Genomic DNA, 25,887 nt, shown 5'->3' with positions numbered 1-25,887 from the left:
GTGTTATGTTTTGCTGTTTGTATTCTCAATTTCTGCATTGTGCTCTGAAAAATGCTTTGAAAAGATTAATTGGTTTTTTCATACCTACAAAGTTTTCAATTATCACAATTTTTTATTTAGTTACATTGATACACTAACACTTTACATTGCATTTGTGCGACAAAAATATGACATTCTATGTACTCGCAAAAAGGACCACATCTTAACATGCTTAAACATTATGAGTACATATAAACATACAACATATTAAATGAATATATAAAATTTAAGCTCTACACTATTTTCATCTACATTCTAACTACACATCTAGCTTAAAAAAGAAGCACCAGATATTCAGGTATACATCAGCTGGAGCCAGAATGAGAACAGTAGCACCAGCCACTAAAGATGGCCACAACATAGTTGAAAATGTTATACATGTATTTTTAAAGATTACACACATAAAATTTGCTTTGGTTTGTTATTTAAAAATTGGAGGTTTTTTATCGATGATCATCTTAAATAAGAATACAGCAAATATATACATATAACATATTTATCAGCAATTATATATGCTACAGCAGGTGTACTATTTTATAGTTGCTCTACATTATTAATTATAAGGTGCACAGAAATAAATAATCTTGCCAGATGAGAATTTCAATATGTATTCTGATTCTTGACAGCAAAAAATAATCTACTAAATTTTTTGAAATAAACAAACATGAAAGTAATGTGATATGAATTATAAAGCACGCGTGTGCGCACACACACACACACACATACACATACGCATACACAAAAACAGAAACTGTTAATTACCTAATGTCATCATTGCAATTTTAAATCCTAGACCTGGATCTCCCAGCATGTTCTTCTCTGGTATTTCACAATCTTCAAATATCAGACTGCAAGTTGATGAACCCCTTATGCCAAGTTTATCTTCCTTTTTTCCCAGTGATAAGCCTAAAAGTAAAAAAATAAATGTAGAAGATTTAAAAATATAGTTTTAAATCATAGTAAATATAAGCAATACATAAAAAAATTGACAACACATTGTAGGACTGTGGATTGTTTATGATGCATGGCTTATACACACAACTTAATTAAGAATATTTATAATTTTATTTAAATATAATATTTTTTCATTTATTTAACTCAATGACTAACTAAAGCATGCACAAAAACCGTATTTAATTCACACAGTGTGGCGGTATTAACAGCAACAGTTGGCACTAGCTAAACTAATGTAATTTCACAAGTTACATAGAACAAATTTCACTTGTATGGTCAGCAGACTGGTGTAGCCGCGAAGCTTAACACATGAGGTACTGAGTCAACCAGGCGATCAAATTTGAGTTTGAGACCCAGGCAGACCGAGATACTTTTTTACACTTTAAATACTATTCATTTGTTGAATTCTACCGCTCACCTGTGACATCACAACATTGCAGTAGTTTAGAGCATTTTTTGGGCTGGGAGTGCAATTTTGCAAAAAACTATTTTTTTAAATATTGTAATTTTTTAATTGTTAACAAATGTGCCTAAGAAAAATATGACCTTAATTATATATATATATATATATATATATATATATATATATATATATATATATATAATTATTATATATATATATATATATATTAGGTGAAATCTCAAGATACTGAGGTGACCTTGCTCTACAGCCTCAACCCCTTGACCTTTTAAGTTGAAAATTTAATGGTGTCAATTTCCCATATATAGAAGTAATCTGACCAAGTTTGGTCAAAATCAGTCTAATAGTTCTGGAGATATAAGGTGATTTAAAGACCAACACTAAGCATACAAATGTAAATACGAACATTAACATCCTAACATTCAAAAAATTTCCATGTGGTTTTTTGGGTTCCTTAGGTGTCAAAATGTCAAGAAAACCACACATGCCCAAATTGGACGGATTACGATACTTTCCCTTCTAGAGACTGCTATCTAGACGGGAAAGTAAAAAGCATATGGATTAAATCAATTTTTAATGTTCCCTTTATTCAATATTTATCTGAAGGACAAATAGTGAGTGAAAATTATAAGGAAAGATAAAAAACAGCAACAAACATGATGAGAAATATGTACAGTAAAACTCCAAAAATTTACATTTAGGTAATTTATACCATTAAAATAAGCTTATAGGTAGATTCATAAGAAAGCTACCTATTGTAATAGGTATCGTGATTCAATTTCCAGAAAATTTTGACATATTTTTGTGTTTCACATTCTCCAAACCCCAAAACCACCTTCATTTCAAAAGTTTATATATAATTTTTACATACCAAGCACTTTCAAATTGACACATTAAATATAACAACCCAAAATCTCAGTCAAGTTCATTAATGGGCAAAATCAGAATATGGGGGTGAAAATGGGGAGGCCTTTTCAAAAAAACAAAATATCGCTATAACTTTCTTAAGTAAAATATTGAATTCATTTAAAGTTTCTACTATTCTTTGGATAAGGACCTAAAACCTATCTAAGTAAAGTTTTTTGATATCACATCCATTAGCCCAGGGGGTGGAAAAAATGGGATTTCAAAGACAGAAAAAAAATCATACCTCCCTTAATAGACACAGTATCGAATTGGTTTAAAGTGGTTGTTAGTCCTCTGAACATTACCTAAAACATTCATCTGAACAATTTTTGATATGACCAACCCCTACGGGATTTTTTTTATAAATACTGAAAATTAGTTTTGTACTGTATATACTAATGGAGTAAAAATATATCATGTTTAGAAAGAAATGTAATCATACATACAAAACACACACACAAAACACAATCTTGCTAACCTTGTGCATAAATATACATTAATATTATGTAGAATATTCTTATGCAGAAATTTTACGGTCTTATGAGGATAATTTCTCTGTTAATTGATGACTTTTTATTAAAAAAGAATTTAAGTAATGCATAAGTAAATTCATTATTAAAATTATAGTTTTATTTAAGAATATGACATTTTTTGTTAACTATAATAATTAATGCCTCTATAATATCATAACGATGTAGCCAATTTTGTATTTTCAATTATGCATGAAAATATTGGTCGTGAATGGCACAAATTATCAGCATTGTAAGGAGTGCTGAATTAAAAGTTAATCATGGAGCAAAAAAGAATTTAGGTCTACATGCAACTAAAATCAATAAAAAATGTGTAAAGAGATGGGATATCTTCTAACAGCAAGGTAGCTATAAAATTAAAAAAAATAAAACTAATAACATAGTAACTTAGCACTTGGTAGTACATTACTATAAAATGGAACGTACACACAAGTTAGTTTCATACACAAGTACATTTGCTACATTTCAGTAGACATCTCTTTTTCAGTTACAAGTTCTATAATGGAAAATCTAAATATAATTTAAGTCTATTTTGGAACTTAGACAAAACGTAACTTCATTATTTTTGTCTCTCCAATAAATTTTCATAACAATGAAAACTCATATTCATCAATTGACTCAGCATTTAATAAAATTTCATTTTTGCTATTTGAAATAATACATTTCTAAATAATACACATAAGAAAGACTGTAAAATATTTGCAACAAGTCTATAAGAGTTGTTTGCAAAAATCATTATTGATGTTTGGTTATGATGTTACTAACAAATTTTTTTTCCATATTAAAAAACAATTAAATTATTATTAATAATAACATTAAACAATAATTTAATTGTATTTTTAAATTATATTTAACAAACACAAACAGAAATAATTCATTCTAAAGCCAGTAGAGTATATCACATAACAGTGAAACATGTTTCTGGTCACACTGACACAATAGCGTTCCACAAACAAAATTTTTAAAAATTATTCAGATAAAGTACTACATGATAGTTCAGGAACTGTTACATAATCTGATAGCATTTCTCAAAAGGGTAGTACATCTCAAGTAGGATCAATTATAAGAATCCTTAAAACTAATACAATAATGTACAAGTAATTCTTTACCTTCAATAGGTTTTTGAAGAACAAAGGCACTAATTCCTTTATGTTTCATTTTTTTGTCAGTCGTTGCAAATACAACAGTTGCTTCTGCTTCATAACCATTTGTAATCCATGATTTTGTTCCATTTAAAACATAATTACCATTTTTATCCAATGTTGCTGTAGTGCTAGCTGCACCAGCATCACTTCCATTTCCTGAAAAACATTAGATTTATAATCAGAAAACTTAACTATAAAATAACTAATCATTATTAACAATTCTAGCTGCATAAAAAGAATAATAAATAATCACTTATACTGCAGCAGGTTTTTTTTTTTTATACTGCATCAGGATACTGCAGCAGGTTTTTTTTTTTAAAGAGGTGGAGGAACCCCATTTATGGGAGCCTGGGCAGTGTTGGGCTCACTAACAGGTTCCACAAGATGTTATTAAATGCGTATGTGTTCCTGCACACTACCGACCAAACCTCCACCCTAGTTACTCACCCATCCTGGTACAGCTGATGTGCATTACTTCAGGAAGGGGGGAACCTACACTCTCACACACATTCAGACACCACAGTCAACAGACACGGACCTCACACCCACAAGATACCAAACATCAGACTAAATCTCACCACACCCTCCATAATATCTAATCATCGCTCAGAAAACATACCTCACACCGCACACTCCAGACATCACATCAAAGCCAGCCACATCCAATCACGTATCACGTAAACAAACATCTCACAGACAATCAAACACTATAGTATACTTACCTCACGGGTCACCAACAGATCCGGGTCACCAACAGAAGTGCCCATGACCTCATTGCACCCATGCAATCCCCACACATATGGGGAACCCCCAATGCTCTCAGCCATGTGGCTGTCCACCCCTAAACCCTCTGACAACCCCTTCTTCTACCCCTGCAAGACTCCTCCCAGAAGTACAGCTACTCCATGATCTTCCTAGCAAACCTTGCTACAGCCATCCAGTTTTCCGCACTTTCCAACATGATCTGCTACAGTTCATCTGGGAGGAACATTTCCCTTTTATATATGGTGTCCAATATTTCCCTCCTCGCATCCACAAATCGGGGGCAGCGAAAGAAGACGTGATATGCTGTCTCTTTTTTTTTTTACACAAACCAGACAACTGGCAGAGTAATCTAGCTTAAACCTAAAAAGGTATTCTCTGAACCCCCCATGGCCCACTAGAAATTGTGTGAGACAGTAATCCAGTGAGCCATGGGCCCTCTCGCACCAACTTCTCAGGGCCCCAATTATGCGGTGTGTCCATTGGCCTCTATCACTAGTGTCCCACCGCATCTGCCATTCTCTCCTCATTTCTTCCATGATGGAGCTAGCCACTCTCATTTTTTCCACAGGTGTTGACGCCCGTTGTTCTTTAATCTTCTTTCTGCGGGTGAGACCGATAATATTCCCGCCAACACTTCAATTGCCTCTCTAGAAACCATAGGACATGCAGCTGTAATATGGAGGCAGCTCCTTCTGTGTACTGATTCAAAAGCACCCCTGTACATGCCGTATCTAATGACCCCTCCCCATATATTGACACTGTAAAGTAATGTGGAGTATATCATTCCAGACAGCAGCCTCCTCCTCTACTGCCTCAGCCCCCCCCCCCCTCAAGTTCAGCAGTAATCTGGAAACCAGATGCATGACCTTTTCAGCCTTCGAGCAGGCCTCCAAGACATGGGTGCTGAAACACATCCTGGCATCCACCCATATTCCAAGGTATTTTATCGCAGTCCTTGAAACTCTCAAACTATCCTTTTGCCCTCAAGCACAATCTTCAATGTGGGCCTTCACTTGGTTGTTGTAATCACAACAATCTCTGTCTTATCTGGAGCCATAGTTAACCTGACTTCGGCCATCCAGATTTTGATTGTTGTGTATGAGCCTTGTATCTGAACGATGGACTCTCTCAAGATACTCAACTCCACCACGAGGGCCAAGTTGTCTGTGTAACCTACAAGAGTGACGCCCAGCAATAGAGGGGTGAAAAATTTGATGCCATCATACACTATATTCCAAAGGGCCAGCCCAAGGATCAACCCTATGTAACTCCTCTATCTATGCACTGTTCGACCGCTCTGTCGTTCACTTTGCAGATCAATTGTGCTCACTGAGATAGGAGAGAATTATCCTTCTCAGATATAGAGGGACTCTCATACTCTCCAGCGCAGTCCTAATGACGTCATGGGTCACACAGTTAAATGCATTGCGAACATCAAGCACCATGAGCATGCAGATCTTCCTCCCTTCAATGATTCTCCTTGCCATACCAACAACTTCCGATACTGCGTCCAAAGCAGATTTTCCTCTGCAAAAAGTGAATTGTTTATCTGAAAGTCCCCCTGCATCCTCAATAACTCTGGTCAGCCTCTGCAGCAGCATGCACTCGAGTATCTTTGGCATAGTGTTGATCATCGTCAGTGGTCTATAAGAGAACAGAAGCACCGGGTCCCTCTCTGGCTTGGGCTTGGTTCTCTGGAACCAAGACCTCTGGTCTTTGTTCCAGGCACCTGCCATCTCCACCTCTGAGGGAACACCCCTCATCTAAACAATTATTGTATACCTTCAAAAAGGCATCAGGGTCCGCCCCAACAGCCACCTTAACTGCCAAATTTAGCAAAAGGTCTGGTCCTGGCGCCTTACCCAGAGGCATCTGTTTCATTGCTGCTGTATTCTTCTCTCTGGTGAAAAATGGAGGGGAATTCACACCGTCCTCAACTTCTGCAACAACCCCATCCTCATGAGGGAACAGTCCCTCAATTATGTTCTGAACCTCTCTGGTGTCCAATGATAAGGAGACTCTAGCTCTTAGTGCCCTTTTAATGACAATTTTAAATGAATTCCCCCATGGGTCTGTATAAATTTCTGAGCTGAATTGCTTCCAAGATGCCCTTTTAGAGTCTAATAAGGAGCGAGCTTACTAAGCTCGCTCCTGCACCTCCTATATCGGGCCATGTATAACTGTCCTAGTAAGTAGAGATGCATATACTGCATGAGCCTCCTAGCCTTAAGGCACTCCCTGCATTTCCGAGCAATGTCTTCTGACCATCAATATACTGCGGAATGATTCTTCCAAGAATACCTGCAAGGGAGAAGAGCAGCACATGCTGTTTCCAAGCAATCGACCTGACATGTGCCGCTGTCCTCTGCCGCAGTAACTTCGTGTACTGCACTGAGATTCAGTGTCTCCATAAATTCTTCACATTCACAGTAAATGAAGAGTAGTCTTGTACAGTCTCAGGTAAACTGTTCCTGAGATGTGTGTTAAGTGAAACCTAACCATCAAAGAACACCGGTATCCATGATCTAGTATTCAAATCGGTATAAAAGTAACTGCCTTTACTAGGATTTGAATCTTAGAACTCTCAACTTTAAGATCAGCTGATTTGCAATGATGATTTCAACCTGGTGCTCACGGCAATTGGAACTGGATGCATTTTAAATCATTGGAAATTATTACTGTGGCAGAGAGAGGAAGTAAATGCAAATTTTAAAATTTTTGTTATTCAGGTAGTATAAAACATTACGCTTCAAAAAAAAACCTGAAAGGAATGCTGCCTCTATTCAGAAGCCATTCCTTGGTCTACCTTTTTCATAGATACCTATCTGGTGTAGAAGCACTATAAAAGATACAGTTATCAATTTATTAGAGATGCAACTTTCTCATCAAATGCAATCTCATGATTCCCAGAGGAAACATTCATACTTCATACATTACATACGAATAAGATGCCATTAAGGCATTTTTAAATCTATAAAACACAACAAAAATAAATGATTACCTGGTTCACTAAGAGCAAAACAACCAATTTTTTCACCAGCAGTAAAAGGGGTAATGAATTCTTCCTTCTGTTTCTGTGTGCCAAATTTTAAAACCGGTCCAAGATACAGGGAATTATTTACACTCATAATAACACCTGCTGAAGCACACCCTCTAAAACAAATTTATTTATAAACAATCAGCATTCATATAACAAAAATATGAAATTAATAATTATAATTCTAAGTTAGGGTCAGGAATTAGTAAAGTGGTACCTAAAAGTCTTCAACAGCTTAGATATGTATCCTGCAATTTTTCAGATAGAAGCACTAGTCTACTCTATGAACAGATCATACTTTATAAACTAGATTCATTACCACTATCTACTCAGGTGACTACACCTGACTGAAGAGAGAAGAAATTAGAAGAATCATTCAAATTTTCTGATGACAAGAACCTCTCAGACACCACTTAATATAAAAATATCTACACTAAGTATACATTCATCATCACATCAAAACAATATATCATATGACAAAATGTCAAATTATGCAATAAATATAAAACTGGTAACATCAATTACCAGATTTAAGAACAGTACTATTTCTTCTACCTTGCATATTCTGGTAATTTTATTTACAATATAACTTTAGAGTTACACTGTAAATGAATATACAGTAAATTATAAATGTAATATAATGTACTGAATATGCAAACATTATCATAATAATCAATAATGATTCTTATTAATAATTAATAATTTTTAGTAGTAATTATTATGCTTTATATTACAATATAGTAATACAAGACATAATGTATAATGCCTTAGTTACAATAAATAAATTACAATTTACTTATTGTATAAATGTGATTTATACAATAATATATTTATACAATAAATATAGCAGATGGGCGGGAATTAACTCCCTATTGAAAATTGTTTATAACTTTTTTAATACTAGACCAATTTTTATGAAACAAAAAGCATTTTGTTCCTTACAGTGGTAAAATTTAATACATGAAATTTCATTTATGTCATTGCAGGTATCAGTGGCAGAGATGGTGCAACATCTAACCTTGCATGAGCGGGCTCAGCTGGCATCCTGCCCCATGAAGTATGGCGGTCCATGGTACAAGTACAGAGATGGTGGCGAAGTATAAAAGAACCTCATGCCTCGGTAGATACAAAAACCATAAGGAATTGCCACTTGAAGCTAATGGACACAGGTTCTGTACCAGAACCTGAACATTAAGAAATCTGGTCGCCCCTCAACATCCAAGACAGAGGAAAATGTGCAAGTGGTTCATGAAATATTCACTCAAAGTTCTCAGAAATCACAAACGCAGGCATCTCGTGAAAGTGGTTTAAGCCGACACACAATCCAAACTGTTCTAAAGAAAGAGTTGAATTTTCGATCATGGAAACCACATTACTGCCAGGAATTATCACCGGAAGACTGTGATCATTGGTTGGAATATGGAGAGATGATGCTTGCTTGGTATGAAGACTGGTCTGATATTTTTGGTAATATCTTATGGTCAGATGAAGCCATGTTTTATGTTGGGGGGGTTTTTTAACAAGACAATTGTTATTATTGGGCGACAGAGGATCCGAGGGTGGTTTTTGAAAAAGGCAACATCACCCGAAGGTCACAGTGTGGTGTGGCATGACATCCACAAAAGTTGTTGGTCCATATCTCATTCAGGACACAATGAATGCAGAACAGTACCTTGATATGTTTGAAAATTATGTTCACAGTATTGTATCCACATGGGACAAATGCAATGACCTAATTTTTATGCAAGATGAGGCCCTGCCTCATTTTGTAAGTTCTGTCCATGCGTGGCTTGACACCCATTTTCCAGGACACTGTTTGGGACATAGTGGCCCCTCCCTTGAATGGCCAGCAAGGTGTCCTGACCTAACACCCTGCGACTTCTTCCTCAGGGGGTGGGGGAAAGACGAAGCTTATCGCACAAAACTGAAAACTCTTGATGAATTGGAGGAGCAAATTCACCAAGTTCTTGAAAACGTACTGCTGGATTATCTGCAGAAGTCTGTCACAAACATCCCCATTCGTTTATGAAAACTAGTAGTAGATAATGGTGGAGCTTATGTGGAATTTTAGCAATGCATAACAATTCTACCAATGTAAGGAACAAAATTTTTTTGTTTCACAAAAATTAGTTAAGTATTAAAAATGTTATAAACAATTTTCAATAGGGAGTTAATTCCTGCCCACTCTGTATTTATACAATAAATATACGAGGATTATTTTTTTTTCAAGGTCCGATCATCGGTCGCGAAATAAAAACCTGCGCAAAAATCGGATGAACTTTTGCGCATATGTGTTGCGCAGCATCTCTAGTATGGCCTTCAATCAGGCCGCGTCACTTCATTTTTTAGTTCTGAACATGCAGCTAGCATGTAAACATGTCTACAACAATAGCATTTCTCGCCAAGTGTGAAGTGCGTGTGGTAATTTGATTTCTTCAGGCTGTGGGGTGTAATACAGCTGAAATTCATCGACGAATAAGTAATGTATACGGTGAAACTTCAATGAGTGACAGCAAAGTGCGATAATGGTGCAGGAACTTTAAAGCAGGACGTACAGATGTTTATGATGCAGGCGGTCAGGGAAGGAAGCGTTAACCAATGATCTCGTTGAGCGAGTGGATGAGGCAATTCGAGAAAATCGTCGGTTCACAATTTCTGTACCGAGTGATCTGTTTCCTGAAATTTCAAGGTCAGCTGCCTACATCATTGTGAGTGAGAGACTTCAGTACCGCAAACTGTGTGCGAGATGGCTTCCCAAGATGCTGTTCGACCATCACGAAACAATGAGAATGGACGCCTCCCTAACGTTTCTCCAGCGCTACCACAATGAAGGAGATGATTTTTTGAACAAAAATGTCACAGGGGACAAGACATGGGTCCATTTTGAAACTGAAGAAACAAAAGACCAATCCAAACAGTGGATGCATTCTCATTCTACCAATAAATCAAAGAAGTTCAAGCGAACCTTCTCCAACAGAAAGTGTATGGCTACTGTGTTCTGGGACCGGAATGGAGTTCTCTTGGTGGAATTCATGGAACGTGGCACGACTATCACTGCAGCCTCACACTGTGTGACTCTTCAACGTCTACGAAGGGCAATTCAGAATAAGCGGAGAGGAATGTTGTCATCAGGCATTGTCTTTCTCCATGACAATGCTCGGCCATACACTGCAGCTATAACAAGGAAGCTCCTGCAGCGTTTTCGTTGGGAAGTATTTGATCACCCACCATACACCCTGGACTTGGCTCCATCCGATTTTCACCTCTTTGCTCACATGAAATTCCGGCTAGGTGGACAACATTTTGGCACAGACAATCGAGCTGCAGACCAGCATAGAAACATGGCTGAAAACACAGGCGGCTTGGTTCTATGACGAGGGTATTGGAAAGTTGGTACCACGCTAAGACAAATGTCTAAATCGGAGTGGCGACTATGTAGAGAAATAGCGTAACTATGTAAGTACTTGTAACAAATAAAAATTTTTTTATTTTCACTGTGGTTTTAAGTTCATGACCGATCGGACCTTGAAAAATAAATAACCCTCGTATTTTGTTGTGGTGATATAATTATCACAACAGATTACCAATATTTTCAATATAAAGGTTCATATAGCTCCACAGACAGGCAGACTACATCAATTTCTATAAGCTTACTCTCAGGATAAAAAAATTCAAATTCCATAGCACTAATTCAATTTAAACATTATTAGACCTACAACCACAGGTTACACAAAGAGGAGTAAAAAATAAATCTTACGATGCTTAGAGAAATCTTTCCTACTGATTATCAAGCCAGATCAAAGTCTAGCAAATCACTACAGATAATGTAAACTGTTGCAGTAGCTACTATGTACCTGCCATGCCTAGCTGTGACATACTTACTGTCATGGAAGAAAACAGTTTATCATTCTCTGCAATACAGCAGACGTCATAACTTTACCAGATTGTAAAGCAGAAGAGGGTGCAATTCTTAAAATGAAACTAATTCAAAGTGAACATAACACAAACAAAAAAGACTGCCAACAATATTTTGATCCTCATGATCTTTAGAGTGGTAGGTTTCACTTCACAAAAAGATATATTCAAATACTGCTATTACAAAGACAACAATGATCATTATTGTTACATATCAAAATCAGATTGCAAATTGTTAAAAACATTTTTGAAAAATGATCCTTTATACGTATCCTTAAGAACCAACTACAATAATATAGGAAATTTTAACCTTTTACCTAGATATCTCTTCAGTAGCAATAGCATATGCAAGATAGTCTAGACCAGTTCCACCAAGATCTTCAGGTACTTCTACAGCCATTACACCGAGATCACCCATCATTTTAATCTAAAATGAATACAAAATACTTAAAATTTTACAAAACAGAAGAACAAAAGATAACTATAACAAATGTAAAAATCAATTGACCTCCTCCCCTGTAAGAGATACAAAAAAATACTGACAAAACTTTTGCATAACTTTCCTGGCTCTGCTCTTGACAAATTTTTATTTCAAATATATACCATAGGGTTTTAAAATATTAATGACTTAATTGTGCAATAGTCAGAGTACAATTGCGAAAAAGATCAAAACATTTGTAAAAAAAATTTGGGTCCAATTTGACTCTCTTGCTTTCAACTACGACATATAACGTTTTTAATAACAGCCACAACTGAAAAAGTATCAGATAAAGTATCAGAAATGATAAAAAAAAAACTCAAAAACAGTTTAAATTCCTAAGTCGGATAACATGGGTTACTCCTTTTTTTAGAAGGTTCCATGTCATCTACATTAATACTAGATGCAGCTGAATTTTCAGTCTTGAAAATTAATCTTTTTTTTTTTTTTTCTTCAGTCATTTGACTGGTTTGATGCAGCTCTCCATGATTCCTTATCTAGTGCTAGTCGTTTCATTTCAGTATACCCTCTACATCCTACATCCCTAACAATTTGTTTTACATATTCCAAACGTGGCCTGCCTACACAATTTTTTCCTTCTACCTGTCCTTCCAATATCAAAGCGACTATTCCAGGATGCCTTAGTATTTGGCCTATAAGTCTGTCTCTTCTTTTATTTTTCTATATGCTATTTTTTTTTACTATACTATATTTTTCCAAATGCTTCTTTCTTCATCTATTTGCCGCAATACCTCTTCATTTGTCACTTTATCCACCCATCTGATTTTTAATATTCTCCTATAGCACCACATTTCAAAAGCTTCTAATCTTTTCTTCTCAGATACTCTGTCCAAGTTTCACTTCCATATAAAGCGACACTCCAAACATACACTTTCAAAAATCTTTTCCTGATATTTAAATTAATTTTTGAAGTAAACAAATTATATTTCTTACTGAAGGCTCGTTTAGCTTGTGCTATTCGGCATTTTATATCGCTCCTGCTTCGTCCATCTTTAGTAATTCTACTTTCCAAATAACATAATTCTTCTACCTCTATAATCTTTTCTCCTCCTATTTTCACATTCAGTGGTCCATCTTTGTTATTTCTACTACATTTCATTACTTTTGTTTTGTTCTTGTTTATTTTCATGCGATAGTTCTTGTGTAGGACTTCATCTATGCCGTTCACTGTTTCTTCTAAATCCTTTTTACTCTCGGCTAGAATTACTATATCATCAGCAAATCATAGCATCTTTATCTTTTCACCTTGTAATGTTACTCCAAATCCAAATTGTTCTTTATCATCATTAACTGCTAGTTCCATGTAAATATTAAAAAGTAACGGAGATAGGGAACATCCTTGTCGGACTCCCTTTCTTATTACGGCTTCTTTCTTATGTTCTTCAATTATTACTGTTGCTGTTTGGTTCCTGTACATGTTAGCAATTGTTCTTCTATCTCTGTATTTGAACCCTAATTTTTTTAAAATGCTGAACATTTTATTCCAGTCTACGTTATCGAATGCCTTTTCTAGGTCTATAAACGCCAAGTATGTTGGTTTGTTTTTCTTTAATCTTCCTTCCACTATTAATCTGAGGCCTAAAATTGCTTCCCTTGTCCCTATACTTTTCCTGAAACCAAATTGGTCTTCTCCTAACACTTCTTCCACTCTCCTCTCAATTTTTCTGTATAGAATTCTAGTTAAGATTTTTGATGCATGACTAGTTAAACTAATTGTTCTGTATTCTTCACATTTATCTGCCCCTGCTTTCTTTGGTATCATGACTATAACACTTTTTTTGAAGTCTGACGGAAATTCCCCTTTTTCATAAATATTACACACCAGTTTGTATAATCTATCAATTTATTAAAGTAAAAATATCTATCTATTAAAGTAAAAAAAAATAATATTTTACGTATAGGACTCATTCAACATCTTGTTTTTTAATGATTAAGTACACAAAGTACTTTTAATAATTACTTTGGAGTAATTATTTACTTCAATAATTTGGCCTGATTTGGTGTTATTCAAGAAGACTAAAAAAGAAAAATGGGTATATTTTGGCCCCCTTAGCCATACGGATAAAAAATCAGGCAAAGTTATAATAAATAACTTGTTCCACCAAGTACAGAATAAAATTAAATTAGGTAGGATGATAGTTTTACCTTATATTCACAAGAGTACTTTCACAATTACAATCACTCGCATCTTCACTTGATCCAATCTTTTAATTGTTCATGTAAAATTATGTATTATAAATACACAACATTAACAAAATAAAATCTTGATAAACAGAATAAAACAAAATTTGTTAAAACCTTGGACATAAACTTTAAAATCAATTCAAATCAAAATGGAATTAAAATTAAAAAATTCTCTCCTTTTAAATTTAAGATTTAAAATCAAAATTAAAAGTTAAAACTAAAGTTAAAAGTTAAAAATTCCATATATAAAAATACATCATCAAATAATAAAAATATTAATTAAAAGTTAAAATGATAAAATATAATGAATATGTGGTGTGTGTGGTTTGGCTAGCCAATATTATATTCCTATATATTATACATATGTTATAATATTATATTACTGACAGTAATACAATATTGGCTAGCCAAACCACACACACCACATATTCATTCTATTTTATCATTTTAACTTTTAATTAATATTTTATGATGTATTTTTATATATGGAATTTTTAATTTTTAACTTTAACTTTTAATTTTGATTTTAAATTTTAAATTTAAAGGGAAAAACATTTGTAATTTTAATTCCATTCTGATTTGAATTGATTTTTAAAGTTTAACAAATTTTGTTTCATTGTATTTATCAAGATTTTATTTCGTCAATGCTGTGTATTTATTATAAGTAATTTTACGTGAACAATTAAAGATTAGATCAACTGAAGATACCCACTGAGTTGGTCTAGTGGTGAATGCATCTTCCCAAATCAGCTGATTTGGAAGTCGAGGGTTCCAGCATTCAAGTCCTAGTAAAACCAGTTATTTTTACACGGATTTGAATACTATATCGTGGATACCGGTGTTCTTTGGTGGTTGGGTTTCAATTAACCACACATCTCAGGAATGGTCGAACTGAGAATGTATAAGACTAAACTTCATTTACACTCATACATATCATCCTCATTCATCCTCTGAAGTATTATCTGAACGGTAGTTACCGGAGGCTAAACAGGAAAAAGAAAGAAAGAAAAGATCAACTGAAGATGTGAGAAAATCATGAAAGTACTTATTGTGTATAAATAATTTAATTTTAATCTGTACTTGGTGGATCAAGTTATTTATTTATATTTGTATAATAGTACAGAGGAATATGAGTCTTAAAATTGACTTTAAAAAATATACATATATATAAAAGACTGAATTTCAACATTTTTTCAATGAGTTTTCGAGCTAGGCAAAAACTGTTTAGAAATAATATTGAATATCTCTTGACCTGTAAATCCAGTCAACTTAAAACATTAAAATTTTAAATAACTTAATAAGCATTTTCATTGTACCAAAGCTCTACCTTCTATGATCACTATAAAAGAAGTAAAGAATTTTAAATGGTGAAAACTACCCCTACCTTTTTTTTAATTTGCCCAAAACCAAATGTCATCAGTCCCCTATATAAGGAAAGTTTTTGAGCCATTTTCAGAGAATCTATTTGAAACAGTCCAGAGATATTAATAAAAATATAGGCCAACGCACATACATACACATATACTTATGTACATCTAAAAATTTCTAAAACTTTTTTGTGTTTCTTTAGATTACTGGGGGGGTCTTGAAATGTTAACATATGCAAAAACCCTGATACCCAACATTTTAGCAAATCACTATACTTTCCCTTTATAGCTATGCTGTTGTAGAAACAAGAGAGATAAGAAAGTAAAAATTATATAAAGAATTATTTTATGTGAACAGAAAATAGGGAAAACCCCAATTATTATTTTTATTTTTGGATAGGTTAGCTTATTCAAAACATAAACTAGTGAAAAAAAAAGTCAGATTCATTGATTATCAGAGCAGCAAATAAAAATATAAACAGTTTTTACCACCCTTTCTAATAAATGACTGTGCAATTTACTAGCCAAAAAACTATGCACATATATATATATATATATATATATATATATATATATATATTGTTACCACATATATGTCTAATTTAATATCGGCAGGCGAACACAATAGCAACGATGTGAGCTGGCGCACAGTATACGGACGCGCTGATACAAGCATCACCCCCACTACGCATATCTCTCACCACTCTCAGGCTCTAATAATACAGTGTGCATGAGAGTGAATTTTCAATCCATCGTCAACTACTACCTGGAGAAGACCAAGAAGAAGATGGAAGAAGACAGAAGTTCCCTGGCCAGCTCAACATGGGACCTCCCGATGGATGCCAACATCCCGCCAGAGCAGCAGGCCTGGTCAGCCCGCCCAGGGAGCCGCTGGATGCAGACGCTGCCTTCCTGCTCCAGCTCACTGAGCTTCAATCACCTTGGCCGGCGGATTCAGCAGCAGTAGCCAGCTCAGTCTGCGATCGCTCAAGGAGAACCGCCTTGGCCGTGCCGGTGAAGGACAACCAATGCCAATCCAACACTACAGGGCTCTGGGGGTCACCACTGCCACGCTGTAGTGGGGACCCAACTACCGCTGAGGGAAAGCCCAGTCTGTCTTCAATGGACAAGCTGCAACTCCCCAGCTTTACTGGAGTCCAGCTTCCGGACCCAACAGCTCTTCTCTGAGCTAATGCAAAAATCGGCCCTTTTCAGTACCACCACAAGGTTATGAATTACAAGCCATCAAAGCCATTCAACGACAACAGCCCTTCTTGGGGCTACCATAAGGTTAGTAATTACAACAAGCTGTTGAAGCCAATCGATGACAAAAACGGCCCTTTTCAGGGCTACCATAAAGTTAGTAAGTGCCATGTGCCGTCGAAGCCATTAGGCGACAATATATATATATATTTATTAACTTTTAAATATTGATTTCTTTAATTCTTATTTATTTTCAAGGTTCTTTTTTAAGAAATTTATTACTAATGCAATTAACAAAAAAAAAATTTTCAATAGGAAACTAATAAGACAAATGGATACTACACGCACTGTAACTTTAGCGATATACAGAGAGCAGATAATTAAAGCAGGTTTTGACTGTTCTATTTACCTTACATTTTGTTTTTGAAACATAACCTCCCTCAAATATACCAGTTGTGGTGGAATGGAATCATCAGGTCATATGGAAATTAAGTTGACCTTGCCTTTTGTTTGATAATCAGATTTATAATTTGCACAGATAAAAACCAACTTGTTAGTAAAATGTAAAGAATAAGAAATTGGTAAAGAAAGAAGGAAAAATTTACCATGGCAGAAGCAATTCCCTTATTGATATTTTCAATGAATAAATTATTCCTAACTATATTTTTTGTGAAGCTACATTTTTATACACACACACACACACAAACATTTTTTTCATCATTAATGGCAAATTTTTCTGTTATAATACATATTTAGCTTTAAAACTGTACATAAAATATACATTCATACAGTTACTGAGTAACTGTAAGTTACCTGTTTGCTAGGATACAAATGATCTCTATCAAATTTAGCAGCATTGGGTTTCAATTCACCTTCTGCAAAGTCACGGCATGTTTTGTAAAGCATCTGATGAGTTTCTGAGAGGGTGTTTATAGATGCAATACATCGACTCCATTGAAGTAAGATTGGTTTTATGGGGTTTACTGCAACCATACACAATAACTGTCATCAGAAGATATTTTCAAATTGTTAGTATAACAATAAGATTTAAATTAATTAATGGAATGAAGAAATCAATATTTATCACACAGAACATAGAAAAAAGGGTAAGAATCGAAAGATAACTTAATATTTTGACGATCAGCTTTGAGATACAGAAATAAATTTTTACCATTACATTTACATATTAAATTTTGTACAGGACACAAGTTTACCAAATTTCAAAAGTTATATAAGCCAAAGCTGGCTTTCTTTTACTATAGTGATTTGTTATTAATGTAATGTGGTTCAAGATGAAAGACATTAAATAAACAAGACTAAAATACACATAAAAACAGCACTTGTTCTGATTTTTTTTTTTTAATTTTATTTAAATTTACTATTATTCAAGAGCTACTATTAAAAATTCAGCAGTTACGAACAATATGTAGCAGTGAAACCATAATTAAAAATCATTTTGTGGTAATAAAATAGTAATTATAGTAAAACTCAGTGGTTTTTTTTCACACTGTATATAAGGTCAACAAAGTGAAGGTTAATTTAACCTCCACTGCTACCAGCACTGAAGCTGGTTGCATTTTAATCACATGCTAAACTTGTGATCATTATTAACTGTTTATTATTTAATATACTTGCACATACTGTCTAAAATGTAATTGTTACAAAAAAAATATTGCTCAAAAGATTTATATAAAAACAATTTATAAAACATTTATTCAAGAAAAAAGTTAATTAACCTGAAAGTTTACAAACTAAACTTAGAAACTATTAACACATATGGATAAATTTTCACCACATAACTCACTAGATAAAATAAATTATGTAATCAAAATATAATATTCAATTAAACAACTTCAAACCAAAAATCACACACACAAATTACTCCAACATTAAACAATATCAATACACACAAATTTATCCCAACCTTGTAAATCTTATAAATGTTCCACTCACATAAGTGAAAAAGCCAACAACTTGACAAAGAACCCTAAATCACAATTTAATAAAAACCAGGACAATTAAAGAAATTGTGGCAGACACTAAAACTAATTTATAAAAATCAGAATCTGATCACCAGGGCATGAAACAATTAATAAAGACTTGAAAAATATTAAATAACATAAACCACATACTGAAACACAAAACCTCTACCTTAAAAGCACACAAAATATCACTTTGTTAAAACAAATGAAACAGAAAAGTTATCATTGACACAGGACTCCATAACAAAATACAAGATTTCACTGTACAGAATGTCAAAGAATTATTAAAACAAGATCCTATAAAAAATTTAGCAAAACATAAAAAACCATTCTATAACACATATCACTGAAGAAAAAAGACTATTCCTGAAAATAATTACACTTTATGTTGGTTGTATAAAATTGTGTTCTTACACAACCAACTTGAAGAATACAACACAACTAAAAACTGATCACTGAATTAATAGACAACATCCACAAAACAGAATTACTTCACCTTTAACACAAATTATACACACAACTTAATGGACTAATGTGTTTACCTAACCCAGGCATATTTGCAGAAATATTCTTACAATATATTGAAAAATTAAGTCTTCATAAACAATGACAGATACATATAAAAAATTGGCATAGATTTGCAGATGATATAATCCTCATACTGCATGGGAAAATTAAACAATATACTCGCAAAAACCAAAAAAATTTACAAAAGTATAACTTTCACCACCAATCACAATAAAGACAAAATCATAAACTGCTTGAATCTCACAATCACAATTAAATTAAAAGATACACAAATCAGAACTATTTTCTTTTCAGATATGCATAATGCAGTCCCCTGGGAGAATGGAACTTATGTATTCAATACCATTTTTAATAAATTACATAATAATCTAAAGGATATTTTAAATAAATTATTTCAGAATTAAATGAGATGATTTTCCTCTACAAAAACAATATTACTCTCTCAGTAAGGATTTATAAATAATTAACACCGCCGCCGCCGCCACCTCTACCACCAAAAAAATTTTTTAAATGTTTAACCCATGAAAAAGCCATTTTTAAAATTGTTCAATTATTATTTTAATACATTTTATACAATTAACATCATATTTCACCATTAAATACTGTGAATCTGAAAACTTATGAATCCAATGCATCTATAGGCTAATTCCTCTTTGAACATTGCTTCATTTCCACCGTTTGTGTTTGGCCACCACCCAATCTAGAATTGTCATTCAATTAAAAAAATCAAATGTGTTTAATTTAACCTTTTTATAATGCATCTGGAAAATGCCAAGGTTATATTTTAATTTTAACAGCTATTAAAAAATTAAAAGATTTAAATTTGCAAAGTTATGACAAATTTTTTGCTTAAAATACAACTTTTATCTGTATATAACATAAAATAAACAGAATAAAAAGTTTTTTCTCTGTTGTGGCTACACTGCTTGACCAAACCCATTCTTTAACTTGTCCATGTAATGTGAGGTTATTGTTCTTTCCTTATTTTGCAATTTTCATATTGTAAATAATATTTTGAGAAAGTTTATTTCATTTTTTGTTACAAAATCATATTTTCATAATTGTTGTTTGATGAATATATAATAATGGACTTAACTACAAGAAGGCATTCAAAAATTGTTTCTCTTTCTGAGCATAACAGTATGACACAATGACAAATAGCTTCAGAGTGTGGTGTTGGACTAGGGATAGCGAATGCTATTTTAAAACAATTTAAAGAAACTGGTTCCTTTTCATCTCAAAGGAAAGGCAGATATGGCTGTAAAAGAAAACAAGCTACTCTAATACAAGATCGGTTAGTTAATCCTGTAAAAAGCAAGCATGATCCAAAATTATATCAATAATTAGCAACCAGTAAAACAGATTTACATGTAACAACTGTTAGATGCTGACTTCTTGCAGCTACACAGAAAGCTCATCAACCAACTTTTTACACCAGCAATGCACAATAAAAAGCTCTTGTGGGCCGAAGCACATGCTACCTGGACCAAACAAGACTGGAGCTGAGCATAGTTTTCTGACGAGTCACATTTTTATGTTCAGAGGTAAAGGGTTCCATATGCTAGAAAAGCATCAGATGAAAATACATCACAGGCTCATATCTAACAATCAGTTAAACATCCCAAAAAAAAAAATGTTTTGGGGTTGTTTCACATTTGAAGGCTCTTCTTCATTACTTCCAGTAGATGGTATGCTGAAAAGTGATGGATATATCAGGATTCTGAAGGAAAGAGTTGTGACACAACTTCAAAATAAATTCTCATAAAGCAGTGTTCCACTCCGTTGCTTTATGGCATCAAGATCTGATGCCATGCCATACTGCTAAAAAAGTGGAAAAATTCTTTAAAGAAGAAAACATTAAAGTGCTCCTGTGGGCAGGCAACTACGCAGACTTAAACCAAAATGAATATCTTTGGGCAAGTCAAAAAATGAGTCTCAAAAATGAATTGTACAACTGGCCTCATTAAAATAATAATATTGGTATGGTTTCATGATGAAGAAATAAAAAAAAAAAATGTGTCTTACTTACTGAATATGTGTCACCTGTGTATATGAAGCAATTAAGAATAAATAAATGAGGAGAAATTATTTTAGTTTCCACTTATTATTGAGTGCATGCGTGCGTGCATATGTGTGCACACATAAGAAAAGCTTAATATATACACACGCAGATAAAATGTTACAATAAAATGAAATAAAAAGTGAAATTTAACAGACACCATGTGTGTGAATCAGGATGAATTTGAGTAAATGTTTTTAAACATTTAACATGAACCTAGTAAAACTTAACTTTTTATTTTTTCTAATCATGGGGTACAATTAAATTAACTTTTACAGCAATGGTGGTGGTGGGGTTTAGTTTGTCTTAGGGAAGGTCTAAAGCATATCTTTTTTGTTTAGTAAAGGCTGGTTAGAGGAATTTAAAAAATATGCATAGAAAAGAAGAAAATTAATTTGGTAGCATTACCAAAGGGAGTTCAACAAGATGAAAAAAAAGTCACTTTCCAATATGAAGAATTAAATGTTCTTGAAAAATTTAATTGATGAGCAGTTAACCATTTTATGATTATGAACTTGTGGGGGGGGGAGGAGCATTCTTTTAGTTGTATTTCAGACATCATGCAATCACAAAGACAGAAAAATATGCAAGATAGTAAACATTTTAGTTCCCTCTTAAATAAACTTTAATAATACGTTTAATTTCACATAACTAAGGTCTTTAAAATGAATGGAATTGTGAGATCCAAGATTGTTTCAGATAAATAATGTATTAAGCAAGTAGTTAGTTTTCAGGTCCTACAGTGAAATATTTTATACAGATTAAGTAAATTTCAATAGGATTAATGAAATGATTGGTATAATTAAAAATAACTGATGAATAGACTACGCAACGATACAATTTTGAAGTTCTATAGTTATGTTGGTTCTGTTTGTTGTTTGGAATTGACACATAGACTTTTAACATATTTCCCCATAAGTGATTACACAGTGCAGAGGTGAGGCCAGCAGCAGGTTGTAATTGTTTAAACAGCCTGAAAGTGCAACATTGATATCTATGAAAAGATTAATATCTGTATTAATAATAAATGTGTGTTAACAGCAAAATAAAAGAGTATGAGTTGCACAGAATGTATCCAGAAAGAATTCCTCATAAGTTATTAAAACTATAAACTTATACGAAGAAGAGGTCTAGATTGCCCAAGAATGAAAAGAGGTGACCAATTTAGAGATTTGGATGGTGTAGCAGGTGTAATGCACGATACCTGATAGGAAAGAATAAATAATAGCATTTCTACTGTGTTTTGTACAATGTTTAATTGGGGATTCATAGAACGCTATCAGTTCATTTCCCTTATATTATTAGATAATAAGTGGTGTAACATACTCATCAAAAATCTATTAAAAAAAAATTGGTGATATAGATTTTTTAATGATTTTCTTATTTCAATTGTATTCTACCATTTGCATGTGGTTGGTAATAAACCAATGAAATTTTGAAAAAGAAAAATAAGAATGTTCACTTAATCCCGAGAAATCACCAATTTCAATTGATACAATGTTTTTAATGAATACTGTCAATAGTTTCTTGATCAATCAACTTTAGAACAATTAATTTTACAGCATAACTAGCTGATTAAAGTCAGAAAAAACTTGTCAGTTTTAGTAAGTCAATGGTATCCATCCCAATTTATTACAGGTTAATCTAACACTATTGTTATTACTAAAATATAATATGTACAACATTGTAACTAAATTTAACAAACAATATGGATGAAATAAATTCTCATTTTCAGTGAGAAAGATTATGATGAAAAATAAATGAAACATAGAATGCATCACATTTGAGATACTAATAAATGCCACAATCATTAACATAATTGAAGGTTATGTTGTACGTTAACTTCGAAAACTCTGCCAAACCACATTAGTTTTGTATCTTAGTTAACTCAAATTGTGAACTAATTTTATTCATAATACTTGCATATGATGCTAAACTAAAAAGGCAATAATCTTCTGAAACCGAATAGAAAATGTACCTTCCGCAAATATTTATTACTCCACTTAACATGAAGTGATTTGTGATACTTGAATTTCACGTCAGATAATAGCTGAATTATTAATGTTTACACTTCTTGAGCGGACAAATAAGACATCTAGGAGAGTGAACTTAATGTCATAATGAAATCAATTACCTCGTGAAAATGTTCTAGAAGTTAAAGCCATTGATGCAATCGATCCAGTAACACAAATACTTTCAGAAAATATAAATGATCACTAATTAGTGGTAGGAGAAAAAGTCCATTATTACGAAAATCAATTTTTTATTTTTTTTTATTTGTTTCAGTGCAAAGATGCAATTACGTGAAATCAATCCCGTATACGAATATGCACGGAAATTTTTTCGAACAGAAATTGAAAAATCTACAGTTCACGTTTAGTTCCATAAATTCTTATATTAATGACAATTCATTAACTTAATGCAAGGTCGCCACCTAACAGCTGTTGAATCAAAGTTGCATGCAGAGCAACGAACTTACAGAGAAAAGTAAATTGGGTGAGATACGAATTATTTCTTTTTCGTTTACTCATTTACTCTGTACACAAAAGTTATATTTTTTCTTATCATGAAATTAACTTTGCTTAGAAAAAGTAATTATTTATGTTATTTAATTTGTGTTCAGACTTCTTTAAATTATTTAATTCTAGTTCAAAATTTTCTTTAATATCTAATCTTTATTAATGAAATTGAAGGGCCCGTCTAATAATTTTTTTTTTTTTACTCTAAAGGTTTTCTTCTACACTCAAACAGTTTCCTTAATTTTTCTAGTTCTTGTCTGCTTAACTAATCACTACCAAATTTATGTGAAACCTTAATGGTTCGAAAGTGTTAATAGTCAGGAGCAATAAGTTATATAAATATACCTGACGGTTGCATTTCCTCTCCTGTCTGCATCGTGTTTGTATGACAGAAAAAGTATGTTTATTTTAATATCGCAATATTTATTTGTTAATTTTTTTACTTAAAATTAGGAGCTGCTCTGTAAAATCTAGACCATTGTTGCATGTTGATTACATTCAACTTTCTAATACGAAACTGAATGTTAATAACTAAACAAATGATTCATTCATTCCACAATACTTACAAAGGTACAAGAAATTACTTTTAAGATGTAAGTTTTCAGCATCTAAGATATCAATATTTATGTCACCAGTTACCAATACTTGGTTTTTCCCTAAAATACTGATTGAAAAAAAAAATGACTCGTTTATACTTCCCTCTTAACTGAATGTTAACTTGAAAAAGATCTTGATCTTGATGAAGTTTGATTATCTTCACCTGATCCATTTCGGGTGCAAATCTCTATTAATAATTTCATTATTAATAAATTATTCATCTTTAGGTTACAACTAGGTGGTAAAGTATACACAAGAAATATAAAACTCCACAATTACATACAAAAGCCTCAGAGTTATAATATACTAGTAGTGTTATAATACACTAATGTATAATACAGTAGTATTTGTATTACTGATGTTACTGGAGCCAGATATAAGACCAATGATATAAGGCCATATGTAGAAACAATGATACTTAAATAGAAAAAAAACAATAATAAATCACCAAATATATAGCTATCTATATACAAAATCAGGCTTTTCTAAATTTGCATCATCATTCCAGAATTTGTCAATAGAAAAGCTGTGCTGCAGTACCTAATCATGACTATTGAAAAAGATAGAGATTTTTTAAGATTTGGATGTATTAATATTTATAATGTTAGGTTTTAGTAAATTTCAATTCTAGAATATTTCAAACTATAATTAAGTTTAGACAGAAGTGACTCATTGTTCATTTCTAATTTATTAATCAACAATTTTATACAATACATCTCTTTACTCAGCTCCTTAGATTTTCATAAGAGTTGATTAACAAGTGATAAATTAAAAACCCACAAAGCCATTTTGAAGAAACATGTCTACTGTAGCGCCTCCTGGCAGCTTATAACCACTAAACTAATCTAAAAACCTGCTCTGAAGTGACACCTATGTAATGCAGTGAGGTTATAGCTATGTAATGCAAAAACCTCATCAAAATCGGCCCAGTAGTTTTTGAGGAAAATGGTAGCAGACACCCACATACACAAACTCTTACCCCAAACACACATACTGTCTCTGTTCTGTCATAGATAAAAAAAATGAAATATCAGTTTCTTTGTTTAATTATCACCATTAGAATAATAAACTGGAATAAATATGATTAAAGCTGATTTCTTGGAACCAGTGGTCAATATCCTTAATGTACAGTTGCATAACTATCACCAAAATACATTTTTGTAAGATATTGAATAAAGTAAGATTTAATATGTAAACAAAGTATGATAAAAATTTTTTAAATGTATACGGAATTCAA

General features: G+C 33.0%; 1 protein-coding gene across 3 annotated transcripts in view; it reads right to left on the bottom strand.

The window, feature by feature from the left end:
* Arc42 (Activator-recruited cofactor subunit 42) overlaps positions 1-23,961 on the bottom strand; it is a 39,788-nt gene extending 15,827 nt beyond the window's left edge. The window contains exons 1-6 of one of the 3 annotated variants that reach the window (XM_075362287.1): positions 23,669-23,961; positions 17,779-17,948; positions 12,030-12,139; positions 7,762-7,913; positions 3,960-4,151; positions 802-945 (exon numbers count right to left, since the gene is read on the bottom strand). In XM_075362287.1, the coding sequence (XP_075218402.1) occupies positions 802-945; positions 3,960-4,151; positions 7,762-7,913; positions 12,030-12,139; positions 17,779-17,948; positions 23,669-23,699 (799 nt within the window). In that variant the 5' untranslated portion in view covers positions 23,700-23,961. Of the gene's footprint in view, positions 1-801; positions 946-3,959; positions 4,152-7,761; positions 7,914-12,029; positions 12,140-17,778; positions 17,949-23,239; positions 23,328-23,668 lie in introns of those variants that run through there. The other 2 variants (XM_075362286.1, XM_075362288.1) reach the window with 2 other exon arrangements.
* Positions 23,962-25,887: the final 1,926 nt, after the last annotated feature.

This window comes from Lycorma delicatula, chromosome 4 (assembly GCF_047948215.1).
Source record: "Lycorma delicatula isolate Av1 chromosome 4, ASM4794821v1, whole genome shotgun sequence".
In the NCBI taxonomy this organism is placed as follows: domain Eukaryota; kingdom Metazoa; phylum Arthropoda; class Insecta; order Hemiptera; family Fulgoridae; genus Lycorma; species Lycorma delicatula.
Note: the sequence above shows the minus strand (reverse complement) of the source record. Positions and strands in the feature narration are given on the sequence as shown.